The sequence below is a fragment of the Haliaeetus leucocephalus genome, unplaced genomic scaffold (genome assembly GCF_000737465.1).
Source record: "Haliaeetus leucocephalus isolate CR32 unplaced genomic scaffold, Haliaeetus_leucocephalus-4.0 Scaffold264, whole genome shotgun sequence".
NCBI classification, from domain to species: Eukaryota; Metazoa; Chordata; class Aves; order Accipitriformes; family Accipitridae; genus Haliaeetus; species Haliaeetus leucocephalus.
Window position 1 is genome coordinate 160448 of NW_010972700.1, and position 18171 is coordinate 178618.

At 46.4% G+C, this 18171-nt stretch overlaps 3 protein-coding genes across 4 annotated transcripts; all 3 read left to right on the top strand.

Annotated features, from left to right (window-relative positions):
- The first annotated feature begins 355 nt into the window (after window positions 1-355).
- WBP11 (WW domain binding protein 11) lies at window positions 356-11992 on the top strand. 2 transcript variants are annotated; one of them, XM_010569206.1, is made up of 12 exons: window positions 356-431; window positions 1981-2100; window positions 3541-3572; window positions 4166-4259; window positions 4662-4858; window positions 5704-5837; window positions 6563-6762; window positions 7625-7819; window positions 8417-8518; window positions 9341-9655; window positions 10058-10240; window positions 10887-11992. In XM_010569206.1, exons 2-12 carry the CDS (start codon window positions 2037-2039, stop codon window positions 11318-11320), a joined length of 1950 nt encoding a protein of 649 aa, XP_010567508.1. In that variant the 5' UTR covers window positions 356-431; window positions 1981-2036; the 3' UTR covers window positions 11321-11992. The 2 variants fall into 2 exon arrangements, with proteins under 2 accessions (XP_010567508.1, XP_010567506.1); XM_010569204.1 differs by lacking the exon at window positions 356-431 and having other exon boundaries at window positions 524-2100.
- A 2379-nt stretch (window positions 11993-14371) lies between these two features.
- On the top strand, window positions 14372-14821 carry LOC104832828 (histone H2A). Its single transcript, XM_010569207.1, has one exon. It carries the CDS (start codon window positions 14375-14377, stop codon window positions 14762-14764), a length of 390 nt encoding a protein of 129 aa, XP_010567509.1. The 5' UTR covers window positions 14372-14374; the 3' UTR covers window positions 14765-14821.
- Window positions 14822-16792: 1971 nt separating this feature from the next.
- On the top strand, window positions 16793-17523 carry LOC104832829 (histone H1). The gene has a single exon (XM_010569208.1). It carries the CDS (start codon window positions 16811-16813, stop codon window positions 17468-17470), a length of 660 nt encoding a protein of 219 aa, XP_010567510.1. The 5' UTR covers window positions 16793-16810; the 3' UTR covers window positions 17471-17523.
- Window positions 17524-18171: the final 648 nt, after the last annotated feature.

Consider the following 18171-nt stretch of genomic DNA (forward strand, 5'->3'; position numbering starts at 1 on the left):
TTGTGCGCAGAAAAACGCCCCTCCCGCACCTCCCCTCGCCCGACAATTCTTTAAGCCTGCACCCACGCTGTGTGGCCTGCCCTCACAGGTATCCAAGGGGACGTTCCATCTGTCTTTATCCTGGTTCCTCAGCTGCCCGGGGAATTCTGCTGGGAGAGGCACTCTGGCCGCAGAGGCAGACCAGGGCCTACTGACCATAGAGGGGGAGCCTCCGAGCGGGAGAGAGAAGAGCAGCGGAATCATAGAGTCGGAGCGGGCTGCGCTGAAGTGCCCGCTTCCGGAGCGCGGTTCCGCGCGGCGGTCGCGCTTTACGGCGGCGCGCCACTCGGTCCCGGCTCAAGATGGCGGCGGGGCCGCGGCGGCGAGGAGCGCCGGGGTTATAGAGGCCGCTGCGGCGGGAGGGAGCCGGGCCGCCCCGGCCGGGCGGAGGGGTGAGAGGAGCGGGACGGTGCTGGCCTGGGAGGAAGAGGAGGAGGAAGGCGGTTTTGCGCTCCCGCCTTCTCTTCCTCCGTCGGGGGAGGAGGGGAGGCTTTCTGCCTCGTTCCCCAGCGACCAAAATATCGTAAATTTAACGGTTGGGGTTTTTCCTCCTTCGGCTGTTAACTTGTTGCGTTGAAGCGCTTTGCGTTGTGTCCTAAGAGGATTTGGGATCGAGGTTTCAGAAGTTTCTTCTCTTTCCCTTTACCCTTTAAATGTTAGAAATGTGGGAAATACGGGATGGAAATGCAACTCCTGCCTCTGTTTGGTGAGCTTCCCGCCTACAGAAATGATAGTGTCTTGCAAAAAAAATAATAATCAGTGTAATCTTGTAAGTAGGAGGTATGTTATTGGCAATCACAAATCATGGGGTGCTCTTGCAAACAGCAGGCCGACTGTGAGTGTAACCTGATAGTGTGAGCCATGAGCAGGGCTCTGTAGATTTTTACTAGTCAGTGCATTGAATATGGCCAGTGCTTGGAGCTTGGTAGGAACACCTTAGTGGTTTAAAAGTGGCATTTTCTGTAATTAGGGAACAAGGATGCACATGGCGACTGCAGTGAGGCTGCAGAGAACTTCGGACTGGACTTGTGAATACTTTCACTTTGGTCATGATCTCCGTGGATGCAGCACGGTGACTAGACAGCTGCATCCCATCCCCTCCCAAATTTCAGAGGATGTTTTAGATTTTGTGGTGGAATGTGTTGTGTGCTGTGTTTTTTGGTTTTGGGTTGGTTTTTCGGGTGGTGTTTTGGCAGGGAAGTAGGGGTGGAGGTGGGGGGAGATTAAAGCTGTGAGAGGCACCATCCGTGGCTGTAGTTTGGACACTTATGTAGTTGTCTGTAAATTGAAGAGATGTTTAAAGATGGGAAATAATCCTTTCCAGAGTAACCTTTTCTTCTCCGGTCATCGTAACACAGCTTGCAATAATACTGGTGGAGGTAGAGAGCATAAGGGCAGTGGTCTGTGGGGAGGAGAAGAAGACATGGATTTGTGCAGAACAATTGCTGAAGGATACAGTGGGTGCTGGGGAGAGAAATCAAGGGCAGCTTAAAAGCCTGAAGAAGGGAGGAAATTTGTGGGAAACATTTGAAACAGAAAGGAAAGGTAAAAATTGAAGAGCTCTTAGGAGAGTAAATGAAAAGGTAGAATGGCTCTGATACGCTCTTAGAAAAATTGAATGTGTATTTCTCCCTCTCCTGTGCCCCTCCATAGTGTAAGCAAGAAGCTTCTTGGTTTGTCTTGGAGTCAATAATAACAAACTAGTTGATTAGTTTAAAACAGGTACTTAGTAAAGTAGTAGTAAGTAGGTACTTAGTTAAATAGTAGTACTTAGTTAAAGAAGGGTGATTTTTTTATGTGAATGCCTGAGCCTGTAGTAGGATTTGAGGACCTTAGAAGTATTTGAGGTTTTCGAGGGAGGAACCTGCTGATACAGAGAAGAGAAATAAGCATACTCGAGCTACTGGTGCCTGGGACCTGAAACCATGTCATCTTTTCCAGGTCTCTTCCTCTTTTTTTAAAGTTTTTTTTTCTGAGGCAGAAGGAAAAAGGTCAAAATGGGGCGGAGATCCACATCATCCACCAAGAGTGGGAAGTTTATGAATCCCACAGATCAGGCCCGTAAGTATCTGTAAAAGCTAAGCAGATGGGAAGGGGGGGGGGGGGGGGGGGGGGGGGGGGGCGATCCTAAGGAAGCAGATAAAAAGTTTTCTCGGAGGATAAGATCTTCACTTGTGAATTGGAACTGAGTTTCCCTAACTTGAAAAATATTATCTCAGTTTTGGCTGCTATAAAAACTTCTGAGGAGGCTGCTTGCTTTCATGCCGTTGCTTCTCTGAGTATTTCACTCTTAGTTTTTACTGTAATTATCAGCGTTCAGAGGTATTTATACTTAGCTGTTGGCTAAACTGCAAGCTGCTTCTTGGGACGTAGTTCATCTGTCCAAGGCTAGAATTTGAGGAACATGTCAAATTTTGCAGATGCTCTGGTTAGATGAGGGAGTTGTCTAACTGTTTTTCCCTTTTGGTAACACGCCAGATGTTACCAATGCTAAGCAGATAAAGAAAACCCAGACTTCCATGGTGAATATGCTTTATTTCAGATGCATACTCAAAGCCTACATATTTTTAAAGTGTGTTGTCTGTTGTTGACTCCATTTCAGCTTCTGGGCAGCAATCCTTTCATGACCGCACTTATCACTACGACTTTTGCTGCCTGTTGTTCTTTTTGTATAGAAACACCCCTGCTTCTCAAAGACTGCTATAGCTCCTTTTCTTTCTGTATAACACACATGAAATAGCAATCTATTCCATGCTGTATTTCTCTCTCACTGCAGAGATGAGTTAAGCAGTTACAGTATGTCGTGGTTTAACCCCAGCCAGCAACTAAGCACCATGCAGCCGCTCACTCACTTCCCCCCCCACCCAGTGGGATGGGGGAGAGAATCAGAAGGAAAAAGCTAAAACTCATGGGTTGAGATAATAGTTTAATAGAACAGAAAGGAAGAAACTAATAATGATAATAACAACAATAACAAAATAATAATAATAAAAGGATTGGAATATACAAAACAGGTGATGCACAATGCAATTGCTCACCACTCGCCGACCGATGCCCAGTTAGTTCCCGAGCAGCGATCCACCCCCCCCAGGCCAACTGTCCCCAGTTTATATACTGGGCATGATGTCATATGATATGGAATACCCCTTTGGCCAGTTTGGGTCAGCTGTCCTGGCTGTGTCCCCTCCCAACTTGTGCCCCTCCAGCCTTCTTGCTGGCTGGGCATGAGAAGCTGAAAAATCCTTGACCTGGTATAAACATTACTTAGCAGCAGCTGAAAACATCAGTGTGTTATCAACATTCTTCTCATACTGAATCCAAAGCATAACACTCTACCAGCTGCTAGGAGGAAAATTAACTCTATCCCAGCTGAAACCAAGACATAGTCTTTGTAAAATGAGTGAACTGTTGAGAAACTGCTAGTCTTGATGAAGGAAAGGTTCCTCATAGATTTGATTGTCTCTTTCAAGTTGTTATTTTCTCTTTTCCCCTCCTCTCTAGGGAAGGAAGCTCGGAAAAGAGAACTAAAGAAGGTAAATAAAGAGATCGGGAACGTTTACTTGGCATTTCCTGTACTATGTATCGTGTCTGTGATTGTAATGTATTTGGTTGATATCCTAAGATTGACTTTGGAAAATAACAGTCCAAACAAGTAGTTTACGAAAACACAGAAATCTTGTTTTGAGTAACTATATCTCATCATCTGCTATTTTTTAACTTGTGAAGATTACAGCTTTTTGAAACATTATTGTAAGTACTTGGGAATGAAAAAAACCCAAACCACCCAATAAATAAAACAAATAAACCACCCCAGATTCGCATACAGTAAAATACACTAAAAAGTATACCTTTTGTCAGTTGGTTACCTTATTGATTGTATTTGTCTTAATTGGAGTGAATGAATTACAGAAGCATTTGTAAATATCAAGATAGTGGAATTAAAATTCCCAGAAGTTTTAATTACCTTTGCTGCTGATTTGTGCCATGGTTAATATTTGCAGGGCATTTTGAGGCATATTTTTTTCTGCAGACTGGGAATATTGAGAAGGGGTATTTGTATTTGGTACAAATGTTCTATCTCTTTCTCCTGTGACACTTCTCTGATCTGCTTGATCTCTGATCTTAGAACAAAAAGCAACGAATGATGGTACGGGCAGCTGTACTGAAGATGAAAGATCCAAAGCAGATTATCCGGGACATGGAAAAACTGGATGAGATGGGTGAGTGAGAGGTACCAGGTGTTGGACTTAGGCAGTGGTTTATGTAGACGCATAACATAGTTTTAAGGGACAACTGTGAGCCTGAAATAAAGTAACCTTTTTCCTTTCCTGTTAGAAGGGGAGATTCTATGACTAATCGGGGATTGATTATGATTTGAGGTGATGTGGTGCCATCAAAGATGACTTTTTTTTTTTTTTTTCTTCCAAGAAGATGGCTGATAAAAAGAATGAGTAGTGTGCCTGGTAGTAACTTAGAGTTGAAGGAGGGGATTGTCATAAGGCTGAGGACTTCCTGAAAATGGGGATTGGAAGTTGTTTGCTTTGAAGTTGTTTTATTCATCACAGTTATGCAGTAGAGTAACTTACACATTTTTGAGTTGTTTTTTTGCTGTCTTGGCTTAGAGTTTAACCCAGTACAGCAGCCACAACTTAATGAGAAAGTGCTAAAAGATAAACGCAAAAAACTCCGTGAGACTTTTGAGCGTATTTTGCGGCTATACGAGAAGGAGAATCCTGACATCTATAAAGAACTGCGCAAGTTGGAAGTGGAGTATGAGCAGAAGAGATCACAACTCAGCCAGTATTTTGATGCTGTCAAGGTAATGCTTATTATTTCAGGCTTGTAACTGTGATAGTGTATACTCTGCTCATTAGGTGTGACTGTTACGAAGGAACTTCATAAGAGACCAGCGTATATGTTATGTGGTCCGTGTTAAGTACTTATATTAATTTGCATAGTATCTCCAGTTACAGCATTTCAGCAAGGACAGCATGGGCGTTGTCAAGTCTGTATTTGTCTCTGATAAACTGATTTCATGCAACGTGAAATTAGAGGGGAAAGGGAAATTTATGTTGCAAATCAGCAATATCAGAATTTATTTTCTTTATTAAAGAGAGAGCGAGCCTGTGGGTGTGCAGTTGATATTTCTGTGAATTTCTGCTAAATCTGTTGCTGGAAATAATGAGAATCCTTTGGCAGTCCTTTAAAGAGTTTTCTTTGACATTCTTCCCTACCATATTGGAGAACATAATGTTGCCCTAGTGCAAGTATCTCTAAGATTTTTTTTTTTTTTTCCTTTGGAATATGCAGCAGCCTGTGATTTGTGCCTTCTGGATACTTAAAAAATACAGGCATACTTCTCTGCAGCCTCTTCGCTTTGGAGACTGAAGGTCTAAAGGGAGGTGGAAACCTGACTGGGTTTTGACTGAAATACTAAAGCCTCTAATGGGTGTGCTGCATGTGCTTTGTTTTGCGTTGAAAGCTTTTACTGTTGACGGTTTCCCAAATGTCTTTCATGGACTGCTGCAAGATAACATGCCCTAAGAACAGACACCTTTGGCAAGTGATGGCAGGTCCCATGTGTTGTGTACTCTGAAGGGTAATGAGGTTGTGCAGTAGCTTCTGTGGGAGTAACCCATTCTCTCTTTTTCTTTTTTTCCCCAGAATGCTCAGCATGTGGAAGTGGAAAGTATCCCCTTGCCAGATATGCCGCATGCTCCCTCCAACATCCTCATACAGGATATTCCCCTTCCAGGGGCCCAACCACCTTCTATCCTCAAGAAGACATCAGCCTATGGGTAAGCAGAAAAAGAAACTTGGAGGGGGAGTAAAAAAGGAGCACTCTTATTACTGGGGAGCAGCTGGGGGTTGAAGCAGAAGTAATATTGACCAGCAGAAATCAGGAATTCTGTGTGAGTGAATTGTACTTTCTTTTAACCAAAGCTCTTTTTAATCTTTCCCTACTATTGCAGGTTGTTGCTTAAATTGCTTTGAGTAATACACTATGTCTTCTAGCATTTGTCTTTCTGCATATCAGTAAAACCTAAAGCCCTGCCACTCTGAACATAAATGCCCCTTAAATTACCATATATGTTTTTTTTGTCTTGCTAGTATGTTCAGTTTAAGCTTCTAGTTTATTTGTTTATCAGGTTTCTCATTCTAGTGCTAGTTCTTTCTATTTCTTTCTGAATAGCCTTCTGTTTTCACCAACTTTGTGATTTCTTCATTCTGCTTCTGTGGTGGGATTCAATCCTTGTTGTTGTTGTTTGTTTTGGTTTTTTTTTCCAGTCTTCTCTTAAGTTGCTTTCTGAGAAGCTTGCTTTTCTCTCATCTTCAGCAATCATGTCTTTCTATGAGGTTGTAAACTCCTTGGGACAAATCTATACTTTATAAATGTTCACGTTTCTTTTTAGAAGGCTGCTGTCTAAGCAATGATGAGAGAAGGCTAAAGAATTCTATTAAGTGCATGTTTGCTTTCATTTGTTTGTGTTCCTACATTTCTCATTTCATTTATTTTTTCCAGACCACCAGTTCGGTCCATTTCTGTACTTCCTCCTCCTGGGCTTGGTGTTCCACGTTTACCTCCAGGCAGGAAGCCCCCTGGACCTCCTCCAGGGCCACCCCCACCTCAGGTCCTACAGATGTATGGCCGTAAAGTGGGTTTCACCTTGGAGATGGCTCCTCGAAGGCGAGAAGAGGAGATTTCTTACAGTTCTGAAGCAGGTAAGGACTTGCCTATTACTGTCTGGGGTTTTCCTTGACCTCTCTGTTTTGCTATGGATAGTACTGCCGTGAACTTAGTGTGCCCTACACAGGGTATTCTCTGGGCAATATTGGTGTTAATACTACTTGAAGGACTCTTCTTAAGTGATTGATTGCACTTCTGAGGTGATTGTGGTGTATTTTGTAGTATCTTGAATTTTGTTATCAGCTATATTTTTAAATATTGAAACTTCTAATTACAACTTTCAGATTTTTCTTTTGTTAGGTTGCACAGATTGGATATTTTCCCCATGTACTCTTAACAGTGCTGAAACATTGTACATATTATCCCTTAAAAAAACCCAACCATTTTCAGAGAAGTCTTCCTTTAAAAAAAACAAACCCAAACCACAACCAAAAAAACAACAAAAAAACCCTCCACCCCAAACCAAAACCACCACAACAAAAACCCCAGCCAACCCTGGGTATGCATTTGCTACGAAAACTTAGGTCCTCCTTTTCACACAGGTACTTTATCATCCCTAGAAACTTTTGTGAATGGGTGGATCAGCTTTATTGCATACCAGAAAGCATCAAAGTATTTAAATGGTGAGCAATTGCTGAATAGAAGTGAACTAATGAGTTGCAGATGGGAGTTGCCTTCACTTGTTTGCTGTGCAAATTAACCAGCTGGTTAATAGAAAATCTCATAAATAGACGCTCCAAAATACTCTTTAAGAATATGTGCTAAACAGTAAAGGGTTGACAATATGCCCATGCTGTTCCTAGGGGGATTTTTCTAACTGTAGACATACAAAATACTCTGTCTTTCACACCAGTGTATTTGGAGTTTATGCATTTCCTAATACTTTGCTTCCTGCAGGACAGCGAGGGCATGATGATGATATGTCCAGTACTAGTGAAGATGAAGGTTATCCTGAGGATATGGATCAAGACAAGCATGATGAGAGTAGCGATGATAGTGACAGCGATAGGTCAGATGCAGACAGCGAAGGCGAGGACTTCCTGCATCGTGATAATGACAAGGAGAGGGAAGGTGGTGAAGAAAAGAAATCAGGTATGATGGGAAATTACAGACTGGGGTTTGATTTTTCAAAAGAGAAACACTACTTAACAGAGTTTGTGTCTGTTTTCCTGACTGGGAGGAAAGTAATTTGTTTAGCCAGCTAGCTCTGTTCTAACTCACCTAAATTCCAGCTGATGAATTTTTATTAGTGAACAGATCAGAAGGAAACTAGAAGTGAAGCGTCTTTCAGATGAACCTGTTCTCTTAACAGTTAAGTTAACTTGGCAAGGTCAGTAGCCATTTTTCACCTGAAGCATTGATTGGCAGGGTACCCTACAAAAATTAAGCCTCAGTGTAAAATATACTCACTCTTTAGTGACTTGAACAACTAAGACAACTAAATTTCATACTACTAATGCCTTTGGATAGTATTTTTTTCTTCATTCCTTGGGGGCGACCAATTGATAGAGAATGCTAGGTTAGCAAAACTTCAAATAATCAGGAACACCAATGTTAACTCCTATGTAAGGAGCATCCTTATGTAAGAATGACACATTATCCATACCAGGTAGAAGACTTAAATCTATCTGATTTTTGTTATTTTCTTCCCACCTCCCACCACCCTTGTCCATGCTTTGCTTTCCCCAGGTCATAGTGTACGGTTTGCAGACATGCCTGGGAAGTCACGGAAAAAGAAAAAGAACATGAAAGAACTGACTCCACTCCAGGCCATGATGTTACGAATGGCAGGTGAGTGAGATGGATGTAAATAGAGATATGCCATTAGGCTTCCAGTTAAGCTTTCTCTGGTAGGTTTACTTGGTTGGCACAGTTTTTATTTTATAGAGTAAATGTTTTACTCTACAATGTAAGCTCTGCTATGAGTATAAGCTGTGGTTAGGCATTTGTTGGGTTTTTTAGTCTAGTAGTGTGTGTTTTGCATAGCAGAGTTGAAGTTGTAGTAGCACCTTAAGGGTTTTTTTTTCTTAATTTTATCTTGCTTTTAAACAATTGCTCAAACGAAATATGAACCTCTTGGTGAAAAAGGATGGGTGAGATTGTCTATGGGCTCAGCCTGTAACCTGTAAGGATTTGTACCCCCTAAAAGTATCCTTCTGCAGAAATAAGTTAACCATTGAGTTAAAATTTTGTTTGTTTCTTTGTTTTTTAGAAAGGCACCCCAGTATCTTTCAAAGACACTGGAGTTCCTTGGACATGGGGATTATATTTATTTTGAGGTCATGTTCCCGTTTCCCCCCCCCCCCCCCCCCCCGCAAACTCCCACAAACCATAGATCAAATAGCTGCAGTTCAGGCTGGTATAGAAGTTTCACCTCCCACAGGAACACATAGCTCTTGGTGGCAGAGCTCTATCTAGAACTGTGATTTTTTTTTTTTTCCTTAATTTTTTTTTAATTTTCATTTTCTGTTTAACAGTAAGATGTGATCAGTTTTCTTTCCTTTGAAGTAAGGTTTATCTTTCTTTTTCTTTTGTTTTGCATGCTCAAGTTTCTCTGAGGTTCACAAAGATCCTACCTGTGGACTGATTTTATAAGTATGTCTCCATTTCCAGGTCAGGAGATACCAGAAGAAGGGAGAGAAGTGGAAGAATATTCAGAAGAGGAGGAGGAGGAGGAAGAGGACTCAGAGTCTGAAGAGACATCACAACAACAGCAGCAGCAACAACTCAGTGAGGAAGCTCTTGCAGAGACGGGGTCATCTACTGCAACTTCCCAGACACAACAGCAGCAACCGCCTCCGCAGCCTGTTCCTCCAACTCAGATACAGGCACCTCCTATGCCTGGGCCACCTCCGCTAGGACCACCGCCGGCCCCTCCGCTGAGGCCCCCAGGCCCACCCACCGGCCTTCCTCCTGGCCCTCCACCAGGTGAATACTTGATTTACTCTGGTTTGAAGGATGCAGGCTCTCGGCTCTCAATTAAATCCCAGAGTGAAAAATTCTTTCACTTTTAGCTGTTTGAATTCTAACAACCTCACCTCAGTAGCTATTCTCTGCTATTGTTTCATTACATGGGGAAGAGCCCTTTTTACAGGTGGGAGAAGATACTTGACTACTATGAAGAAACTTTACTCTTCAGTCTAAAAACTGCTGCCTCTTTTTTGACTTTTTTTTTTTTTTTTTTTAGAAGATCTGTTTAATCTGGCAGCTGGCTAGCATTAGAGCAGCTTTCAAGTTCCTGCTGAGGATCTTCAGTATTAGCCAATAGGATAGTTTGGGGTTTTCTTAATCATGAGCTAAATTTCTCTTCACTTGTGTGCATGCTTTCAGGAGCTCCTCCGTTCCTGAGACCTCCTGGCTTACCAGGACTGCGTGGGCCTTTACCTCGACTTCTACCACCGGGCCCGCCGCCTGGGCGACCACCTGGCCCTCCCCCAGGGCCCCCCCCAGGTCTGCCCCCAGGTCCTCCTCCTCGTGGGCCTCCTCCTCGCCTGCCCCCTCCTGCCCCGCCAGGTAAACTGTTCTGTTTGCTTCAGCGCCAAATATCTCCCTGCTTTATTTTCCCAGTTTTTGCTGTGGTGACCAAGCCAGGAAGTATAAGGGGTTACTAGTTTGCCTTTGTTCCTGTCTCTGTGGCTGCATTGTGCTGTATCTTTGTCTATGTAATAACAAGTAATTCCATACTGCTGCGTTTAGTTTGGTAGCAAGAAATCTGTCCTCAGAAAGGGAATTTCAGAGTTTAAATCTCTGCTGAACCGTTCTGAGCAACCCAGGGGTACTATAATGGTGCTCCGCTTAAGTTGGAGATAGGGATATTTTTTTTTCTGCATGGTCATACATTTCTGATGACTCTGAAATTCCTGTGGGATGGATCATCAAGAAACTTTATTTTCAGATTATAACTTCAAAATTTGAAAGGGAGCAATAGGCAGGCTCCTGTAGCTTTCAAAGTCTGAGGAGCAGCAGCATTTTCAACCTGGTAGTTGGTGCAGGGTTGAAAACTCTTTTTCTTTTTTTTTGAAGTCAGTGCTACTGCATCTTGTTGGGTGTTTTTGTTTTGTCTTTCCTTATTGGCTTTCTGAGCCTGTGCACTTTTTTGACCAAAGATTTTAAGGCTCCCAGGTGTGGAGTCAGCTCATGCTTTCTTTTCTTCTTACAGGCATCCCTCCTCCTCGCCCAGGCATGTTACGGCCACCTCTGGTGCCTCCATTAGGACCTGCCCCACCTGGGCTCTTCCCACCAGCTCCCATTCCAAATCCTGGGGTACTGAGTGCCCCACCCAGCTTGATTCAGCGCCCCAAGGCGGATGACACCAGTGCAGCCACCATTGAGAAGAAAGCCACGGCCACTATCAGTGCCAAGCCACAGATCACTAACCCCAAGGCAGAGATCACTCGCTTTGTGCCTACTGCTTTGCGAGTGCGCCGGGAGAATAAAGGGGCTTCAGCTGCCTCCCAGAGAAAACAGGATGATGAGCCTGCTCTCCCATTAACCAAAGCTGCCCCTAAGGCTGGATCATCTGCCCCTATCTCTGTACAGACAAAGGATGATGTGTATGAAGCCTTCATGAAGGAAATGGAAGGTCTCCTGTGACCTGTCATAGTCCTAGTCAGCTTTCCTGCCCCTCTGAACACAGATCAGACCACCGCGGAGGGAGGAGAAGGAAAGGTCCTCCTGCAAGCAACGAAAGGGCTCGCATGACAAGGAATAGTTCCTTACCCACAGGTTAACTTGCCAGTATGCTCTGAATAGAGACCGCTGCAGATGAGGTGTGGCTGGGGACCTCCTTTCAGAGCTAGCATGTCCACTTAGTGGAAGGAAATTAAAGAAGGTCATGCTGCTTCCCCTCGGGTCCTCCCCCTTCCTTGGAGGGAGTTAATGGTACTCTGGGGAGGGGGGCGTGGGAGCGGGGGGTGACTATGCTCTGCCTGAATCCCTGCACATCCTGAATGCTCTGGTGAGGGTAGCGGAACAGGTTTTTAAGGAGCCAGAAAAGTGTTGGCAGCATTTCATACGCATATGGTTGTCCAGTTTTTATTTTCTGTACTGTTCTTTTCTGTAAATATTTTATAATCCTGTTTTTTAGTTGCAGTGAGATTGATCAATCATCCTTCTTCCAGGGCAGTCAGGGAGGTAATTTGTTGCGTATACTGTACACTGGAATTTTGCACCCTATCCCCTTTATGGTCATCCTGATGGCTTTTCATCGGCCGGGGAAACTTCATTTTGTCTTGTGAAAGACAATAAATGTTCAGTGTATCAAAATACTGGTTTCTGTGTGATTTGTCTGAAACTAGTATGTAGGTGGAAGGGGGGGAGGTTCTTTGCTGGCCTTGGGGGAAGATAGAGGCATTCTGAACTTCAGAAAAGAAAAGCAATAGCTATGTTATAAGTAATATATGCTTTTTTAGACTGAAATTCTGCTATATTCTTGTTTTTAAGTTCCTAAATATGCCTAAAGATGCATTTTTCTCTTTATTCTTTAATAAGTGAAATGTGTGAATGGTGATTTTTGGGGGAAGGGGCATCATTGTGGTACCTCTGACCCTCGGTTTAATAATAGTATTGGCCTTCCCTCCCAGGAAGCAGCCTGAGGAGAAGAATAACTGTGTTATGGGATAAGGACCTTTCTTAGAAGGGAGAAAAGAACACAATAGAAAGCTTCTGGCATATTCAGCCTGTGGAAACAATTATGTATTTACCTTATGATGGCACTGGTCATGGACACAATCCTGTAATGCCATCTTCTCTACAACTCCAGAACAGATGTTCTCAGCTCTGGACAACTGGTAGCATTAACCCAGGCCAATTTGTTTTTATTTTTGTATTGTGTTCATACAGAGTTTTAGGATTCTTCTCAGTAATACCACCTCCATCCTGTGCGTTCACAGAAGAAAAAAATGATTGTGGGGAGGAAAAAGGCTGGGAAGGGTCTGAGCCACAGAGAAGTGATGTGACTTGCCCAGTACATTGTTGAAGATTAGTGCTGCATAAAGATGGAAATAGAAAAAGACTCCTGAGATTAGTTAATTTGGCATAATCCACTGAATCACACCACTAAGGAAAGATGCTTCCTAAATATTACTGAACCCTCAGAACAGGGACTTGGTCTTAGTTACCCAGAAATAAACAAGTTGTGACAGTACTTTGTGTGTGCTGTGAAGTTCTCTTTATTTTGCCTTGTTTGTAATCCTCTTCTGGTGACTGGCATACGCTGGACAGCTTAGATCAGAATTCCTTTTGTTATACCCTTCTGGAAAGAAGGATGTAGTTCTCTTGATCTCCAAGTTGCAGAGCACAGATGAAATGTCTTGTTTGTTTGTTTGTTTTGGGGTTTTTTGGGTGTTTTTTTTTTTTTTTTTTTTTTCCATAGGCTATTGTGGATGGCCTGGTGGGAGTCATGTCCTTGTCTTTCCCTGAACTATGACAATGCTAATATCCAGAGTAAGCAGCAAAGTGGCACATGCACTACTCCCTTCAATGTAGTTTTATGACATCCATATCATAGGATCAGGGTGCATTGCAAAGGAGAACCACACGTTAGAGTATAAAAGCATCGAGGAATGAAGATGGGAACAAAAAGTCATGCAGAACTGGAATTTAGGGAGAGGAGAGCAGAATCCTGTGCTGTGGGGAAAATGGAGGAAGAGCCTGCTGTGCAACACTGGGGTGGCAGAAGGATGTGGTTAAGTCCAGGGTGCAGGCTCCTTCAGTGCTTCAGACAAGGATAGTGTCTGCTCTTGCTCAAAGTGTATGGAAGAATGAGAAAAAGATGACAGGGAATAAAGAGAAACCATGGGTAATTAGAGCAAAGGAGGAAAAATGAACAGGAATCTCTTTGTAAGACAGGGCCAGACGGTCCAAACATCCTGAACCTTGAAGACGTCACTTCAGCTTATCAGTGCAGTGAGATGTTCTCCAGCTTGAGTAAAAGCGTCACAGCCTGACGTCTAATGCTCTGCTGAACAGCCTTGCAAATAGTACCATATTCGTTTGATTACAGTAATATCCGAGTAATTTGTCTCCAGAATCAGCCAAATTTCCCCTGTTACGTGTTCCTGCCTAGTTTCTGCACCTATCGGTAGTGCTGGGTTGTGAACGTTCCTACGGAGAGGAACGTTTCTCCTTTGTAACAACTATTTTTTTTTAAAAAAGGGAATCCTGTGGTAGCATTTCTGAGGTCCTAAGCACAGGATGATTTCTAAAACGACAGCGACGGCGTCAGCAGAGGTTCCCCCCCCCCCCCGTTCCCGGGCGGCTCCGCTCTCCCGAGACAGGCGGGGGACACGCTTCCCGAGAAGCTGGCCTTCTGGAGGGCCTCTTGGGCTCAGCGGCGGCCGCTTCGCCCGGCCGAAGGGAGCCGAGGGGACGGGGCCCGAGGGGGGGTCGGTCCCGCCGGTGCGCCGGGACGGCCCGGCCCGTTCCTCCTGGGCGGGCGGGCGGGGGCAGCTGGGCGGGGAGGGCCAGCCTCCCGCTCGCCCATTGGCTGGATTTGGATCCGCGGCGCCATTGGTCGGAGCGAGGGAGAGCGTGCGACAACCAATCAGCTAGGAGGCCGGGGTGCGCGGGGAAGCTATAAAAGGGGGGGCGGGGGCGGGGGGAGGCGCAGCGACGCGCGTCTCACGTCAGGGCGAAGCGTCGGGAGCGATGTCCGGCCGCGGGAAGCAGGGCGGGAAGGCGCGGGCCAAGGCCAAGTCGCGCTCGTCGCGGGCCGGGCTGCAGTTCCCCGTGGGCCGCGTGCACCGGCTGCTGCGCAAGGGCAACTACGCGGAGCGGGTGGGCGCCGGCGCCCCGGTGTACCTGGCGGCCGTGCTGGAGTACCTGACGGCCGAGATCCTGGAGCTGGCGGGCAACGCGGCCCGCGACAACAAGAAGACGCGCATCATCCCCCGGCACCTGCAGCTGGCCATCCGCAACGACGAGGAGCTCAACAAGCTGCTGGGCAAGGTGACCATCGCGCAGGGCGGGGTGCTGCCCAACATCCAGGCCGTGCTGCTGCCCAAGAAGACCGACAGCCACAAGGCCAAGAGCAAGTGAAACGGACCTGAGGAGCGTTCCCACCTCAAAAGTAACCCAAAGGCTCTTTTTAGAGCCACCCACTTCCTCAAAAAAGGAGCTGCAGATCCTATCAACAACAACAACAAAAGTCCAAACCCCAACCCTTTTTTGTCATCTTTTGCATTTGAAGGCGTTTGTTTGTTTTTTTCAAAACCAACATTACAAAGTAACATGGCAGTTACTGGTAAATGCGTCCTAAAATTAACCAGGTTTATTCCCTGTGAAAAGAACCATCTTGCTCTGGTAAAGGTGAGAAAGACAGAAAGCTGATGATTTATTGCAGGAAGGAACCCACAGCCCCTCCCCAGGCCTCTCCTGTGTCAGCTTGGCCCGGGGAGTTGAGGTCACTCAGGTCTTTAAAAACAACCCTGTCCCCCTCTAAACAACCTTCTGACCTACAGACCTCATCTTTTCTTCGTAACAACAGGCATTCTGCAATTCTTAATTTTTAATACAATTTTCTCATGGCTTTGAGCTGCCGTGCCTGTTTCCTGCCTGAAATCTGAATGGGTTTGAGAATAATTGGTAATCAGTGGAGAGGCAATTTGAGGTGAAAAGGACTGTTGCCAGTTTTGATCCTACCTTATAAATAGTGCTGAACATTACCATAAAGGTGTTGAAATAGAAACAGAAAATCAGTGGTTGTGGGTCAATAAACAAGTTTTAATAATTACCCATTTGAAAACATGAAGTACATGAATCATAACATCACACAAAATTTTAGTACCGCTGACAGTTACAATAACAGGAGGTAACAAGCAGTTTGCAGGCCTCTGGCAAAACAAAGGGTTGTAGGCAATAATGAATATATCAGAATACTTCTTTTAATTCTCTGTACTCTGAAAAATAAACTGCATTTATTTTTAATTTATTTAAGCATGTTCTTGGTAAAGTGCAGATGAAGACTTTCCCCCTCTTGCTAGCAGCCGGTTGTTTTACTCTAGCAGATACATCAGTTGGATAAGCCCTTTCTAATATTACTTCCGATGCAGGAATTGGTCACTGGACAGTAAAAAATGGAATATCTTGCTGTCTGCTGTGAAAGGGGAGTCCCAGCTGATAACTCGAGCAAGTTTTATTGTGTAGAAGCATGGAAAAATCAGCGGCAGCAGTGTCTCCTTAGATAACGATGACTCAGATTTTCACCAATCAAGCTGTATCAAAATAAAAACTCCGCTGAATTACAAAGTGATAGGGCACTGGTTATAATTATTAACAAAAACTGGCCTTGTTAAGTTCTTATGTCACCCAATTTACTAAGAAAATAAATATTTCTATAGCAGAGCACGAGGGAACCATGCCTGTATTGTGCCCACCGGGCAACACAGTACAAGCTGCTGTGCTGTAAAAAGTCATCTCCTTCTGGGGCACAAACAGCCCTTCACGGCACTTTAATCTGCTTCTTGCCTTGTTGCATAATGCACTAATTTAATTTATTTTAATTATTTTGAAAGGGGTAAAGGATTTTGGACAAAGAAGCTAATTTCTAATCCATATTCAGTGCTCAAGATGAGCCTGTGTTACTTCCTCCTCTTTGAAATCAATTTGCCGTGAAAATACCGACTCAAGCCCCCGATTTTCAGTTCGGATCGGGAGAAGACCCTTTGAAGAATAATAATCAGTTACTCTGGAGATTCGGTTGCCCACGTCGCGGATTTTATTTAGAAGGAAAAACAAAAGTTTCTGTCTCCCGAGGTCTCTCCAGGTCCAGGACTCGGGGTTTATCGCCTCTTTTTTAACTCACCCTTTGCCTCTTCGAAGGGAAACTCGGCCGAGGGCAACAACAGTCTTCCTCCTCCACGCCGCTGCGAACCGGGGGGGGGTCGGGGGCAGAAATGCTGCTAAAAACCGGCTTTTTCGCCTCCTAAGAAACACAAACCGAGCGGGGCGAAGGGCCCTTTCTGCCGGGCGGCGGGGCGGGCTCTGCAGCGCACCAATCACCGCGCGGCTCCGCTCTATAAATACGAGGCCGCCGACTTGCTCCAGGCCCAGTGGTTCCCCCGAGCCGTGGACGAGGCCGCCGCGATGTCGGAGACCGCGCCCGTCGCCGCTCCCGCTGTCTCTGCTCCCGGCGCCAAGACCGCCGCCAAGAAGCCGAAGAAGGCGGCGGGGGGCGGCTCCAAAGCCCGCAAGCCGGCGGGCCCCAGCGTCACCGAGCTGATCACCAAGGCCGTGTCCGCCTCCAAGGAGCGCAAGGGGCTCTCGCTCGCCGCGCTCAAGAAGGCGCTGGCCGCCGGCGGCTACGACGTGGAGAAGAACAACAGCCGCATCAAGCTGGGGCTCAAGAGCCTGGTCAGCAAGGGCACCCTGGTGCAGACCAAGGGCACCGGCGCCTCCGGCTCCTTCAAGCTGAACAAGAAGCCGGGTGAGACAAAAGAGAAGGCCACCAAGAAAAAGCCGGCGGCCAAGCCCAAGAAGCCGGCGGCCAAGAAGCCCGCCAGCGCCGCCAAGAAGCCCAAGAAGGCGGCGGCCGTGAAGAAGAGCCCCAAGAAAGCCAAGAAGCCGGCGGCTGCCGCGGCCAAGAAAGCGGCCAAGAGCCCCAAGAAGGCCACCAAGGCAGGCCGCCCCAAGAAAGCCGCAAAGAGCCCGGCCAAGGCGAAGGCAGTGAAGCCCAAAGCAGCCAAGCCCAAGGCGGCCAAGCCCAAAGCGGCCAAAGCAAAGAAGGCGGCGCCCAAAAAGAAGTAAAATGCCTGAGAAGGAATTACAGAGTCTACTCATTTAAATAAACCCAAAGGCTCTTTTAAGAGCCACCCACTCAGTCTCGAAAAAGAGCTGGAACGCTGCGGTAACGGCAGCAGCAAAAGCAAATCTTTACACGGTTTTAGCAGGAATTCGTACAGAAAAGAGAAAGTTACCATTTTCGAAACGTGCGCGTTCGGTACAGCCTGCGTGAGGGAGCCCCGGGCTTCCTTAAAGCGGAAATGTTTCCCTACGTGCAATTCGGGAGACCCGCGATATCGCCGGCGCTTGCTCCGCCTCCCTCCCTCCATTGACCGGCGCGGCCGGTCCCGGCGGAGCAGCGATCGCCGCGGCGCCCGGGGGAGTTTAAAAGTCCCGCGCTGGGCCGGGATTGGCGCCTTCTGCCCCACCCAGCCCCGCCCCTCCTTCCCGCCAGGCCCCGCCCACTCGGGCGGTGACGCCCCCACCCCGGGGAGCGATCGCCGCTCGCTCCGGGACGTGCGGCACCGCGTCGGGGGGAGGATCGGGAACGCGGGGGCCGTGTCCCGGCTCTGCCTTTGCCCCGCGGAGGGAGGGAGGGAGGCAGGCAGGCAGGGAGGCCGGCAGCACGGCTGCTCTGGCGGGGTGGGAGAGCCGGGGGCCCGCGCTCCAACACTCCCAGCCCCCGGGGGCCTCGCCGACCCCCCCCCCCCCCACCTCCTACCCCG

Bases quoted from the DNA above. Each gene is read 5' to 3' on its own strand.
- LOC104832829 (XM_010569208.1), top strand. From the start codon at position 16,811: ATGTCGGAGACCGCGCCCGTCGCCGCTCCCGCTGTCTCTGCTCCCGGC.
- WBP11 (XM_010569206.1), top strand. From the start codon at position 2,037: ATGGGGCGGAGATCCACATCATCCACCAAGAGTGGGAAGTTTATGAAT. The intron at 9,656-10,057 runs GTGAATACTTGA...GCATGCTTTCAG, and splicing joins TCCTCCTGGCCCTCCACCAG to GAGCTCCTCCGTTCCTGAGA. The intron at 10,241-10,886 runs GTAAACTGTTCT...TTCTTCTTACAG, and splicing joins GCCCCCTCCTGCCCCGCCAG to GCATCCCTCCTCCTCGCCCA.
- LOC104832828 (XM_010569207.1), top strand. From the start codon at position 14,375: ATGTCCGGCCGCGGGAAGCAGGGCGGGAAGGCGCGGGCCAAGGCCAAG.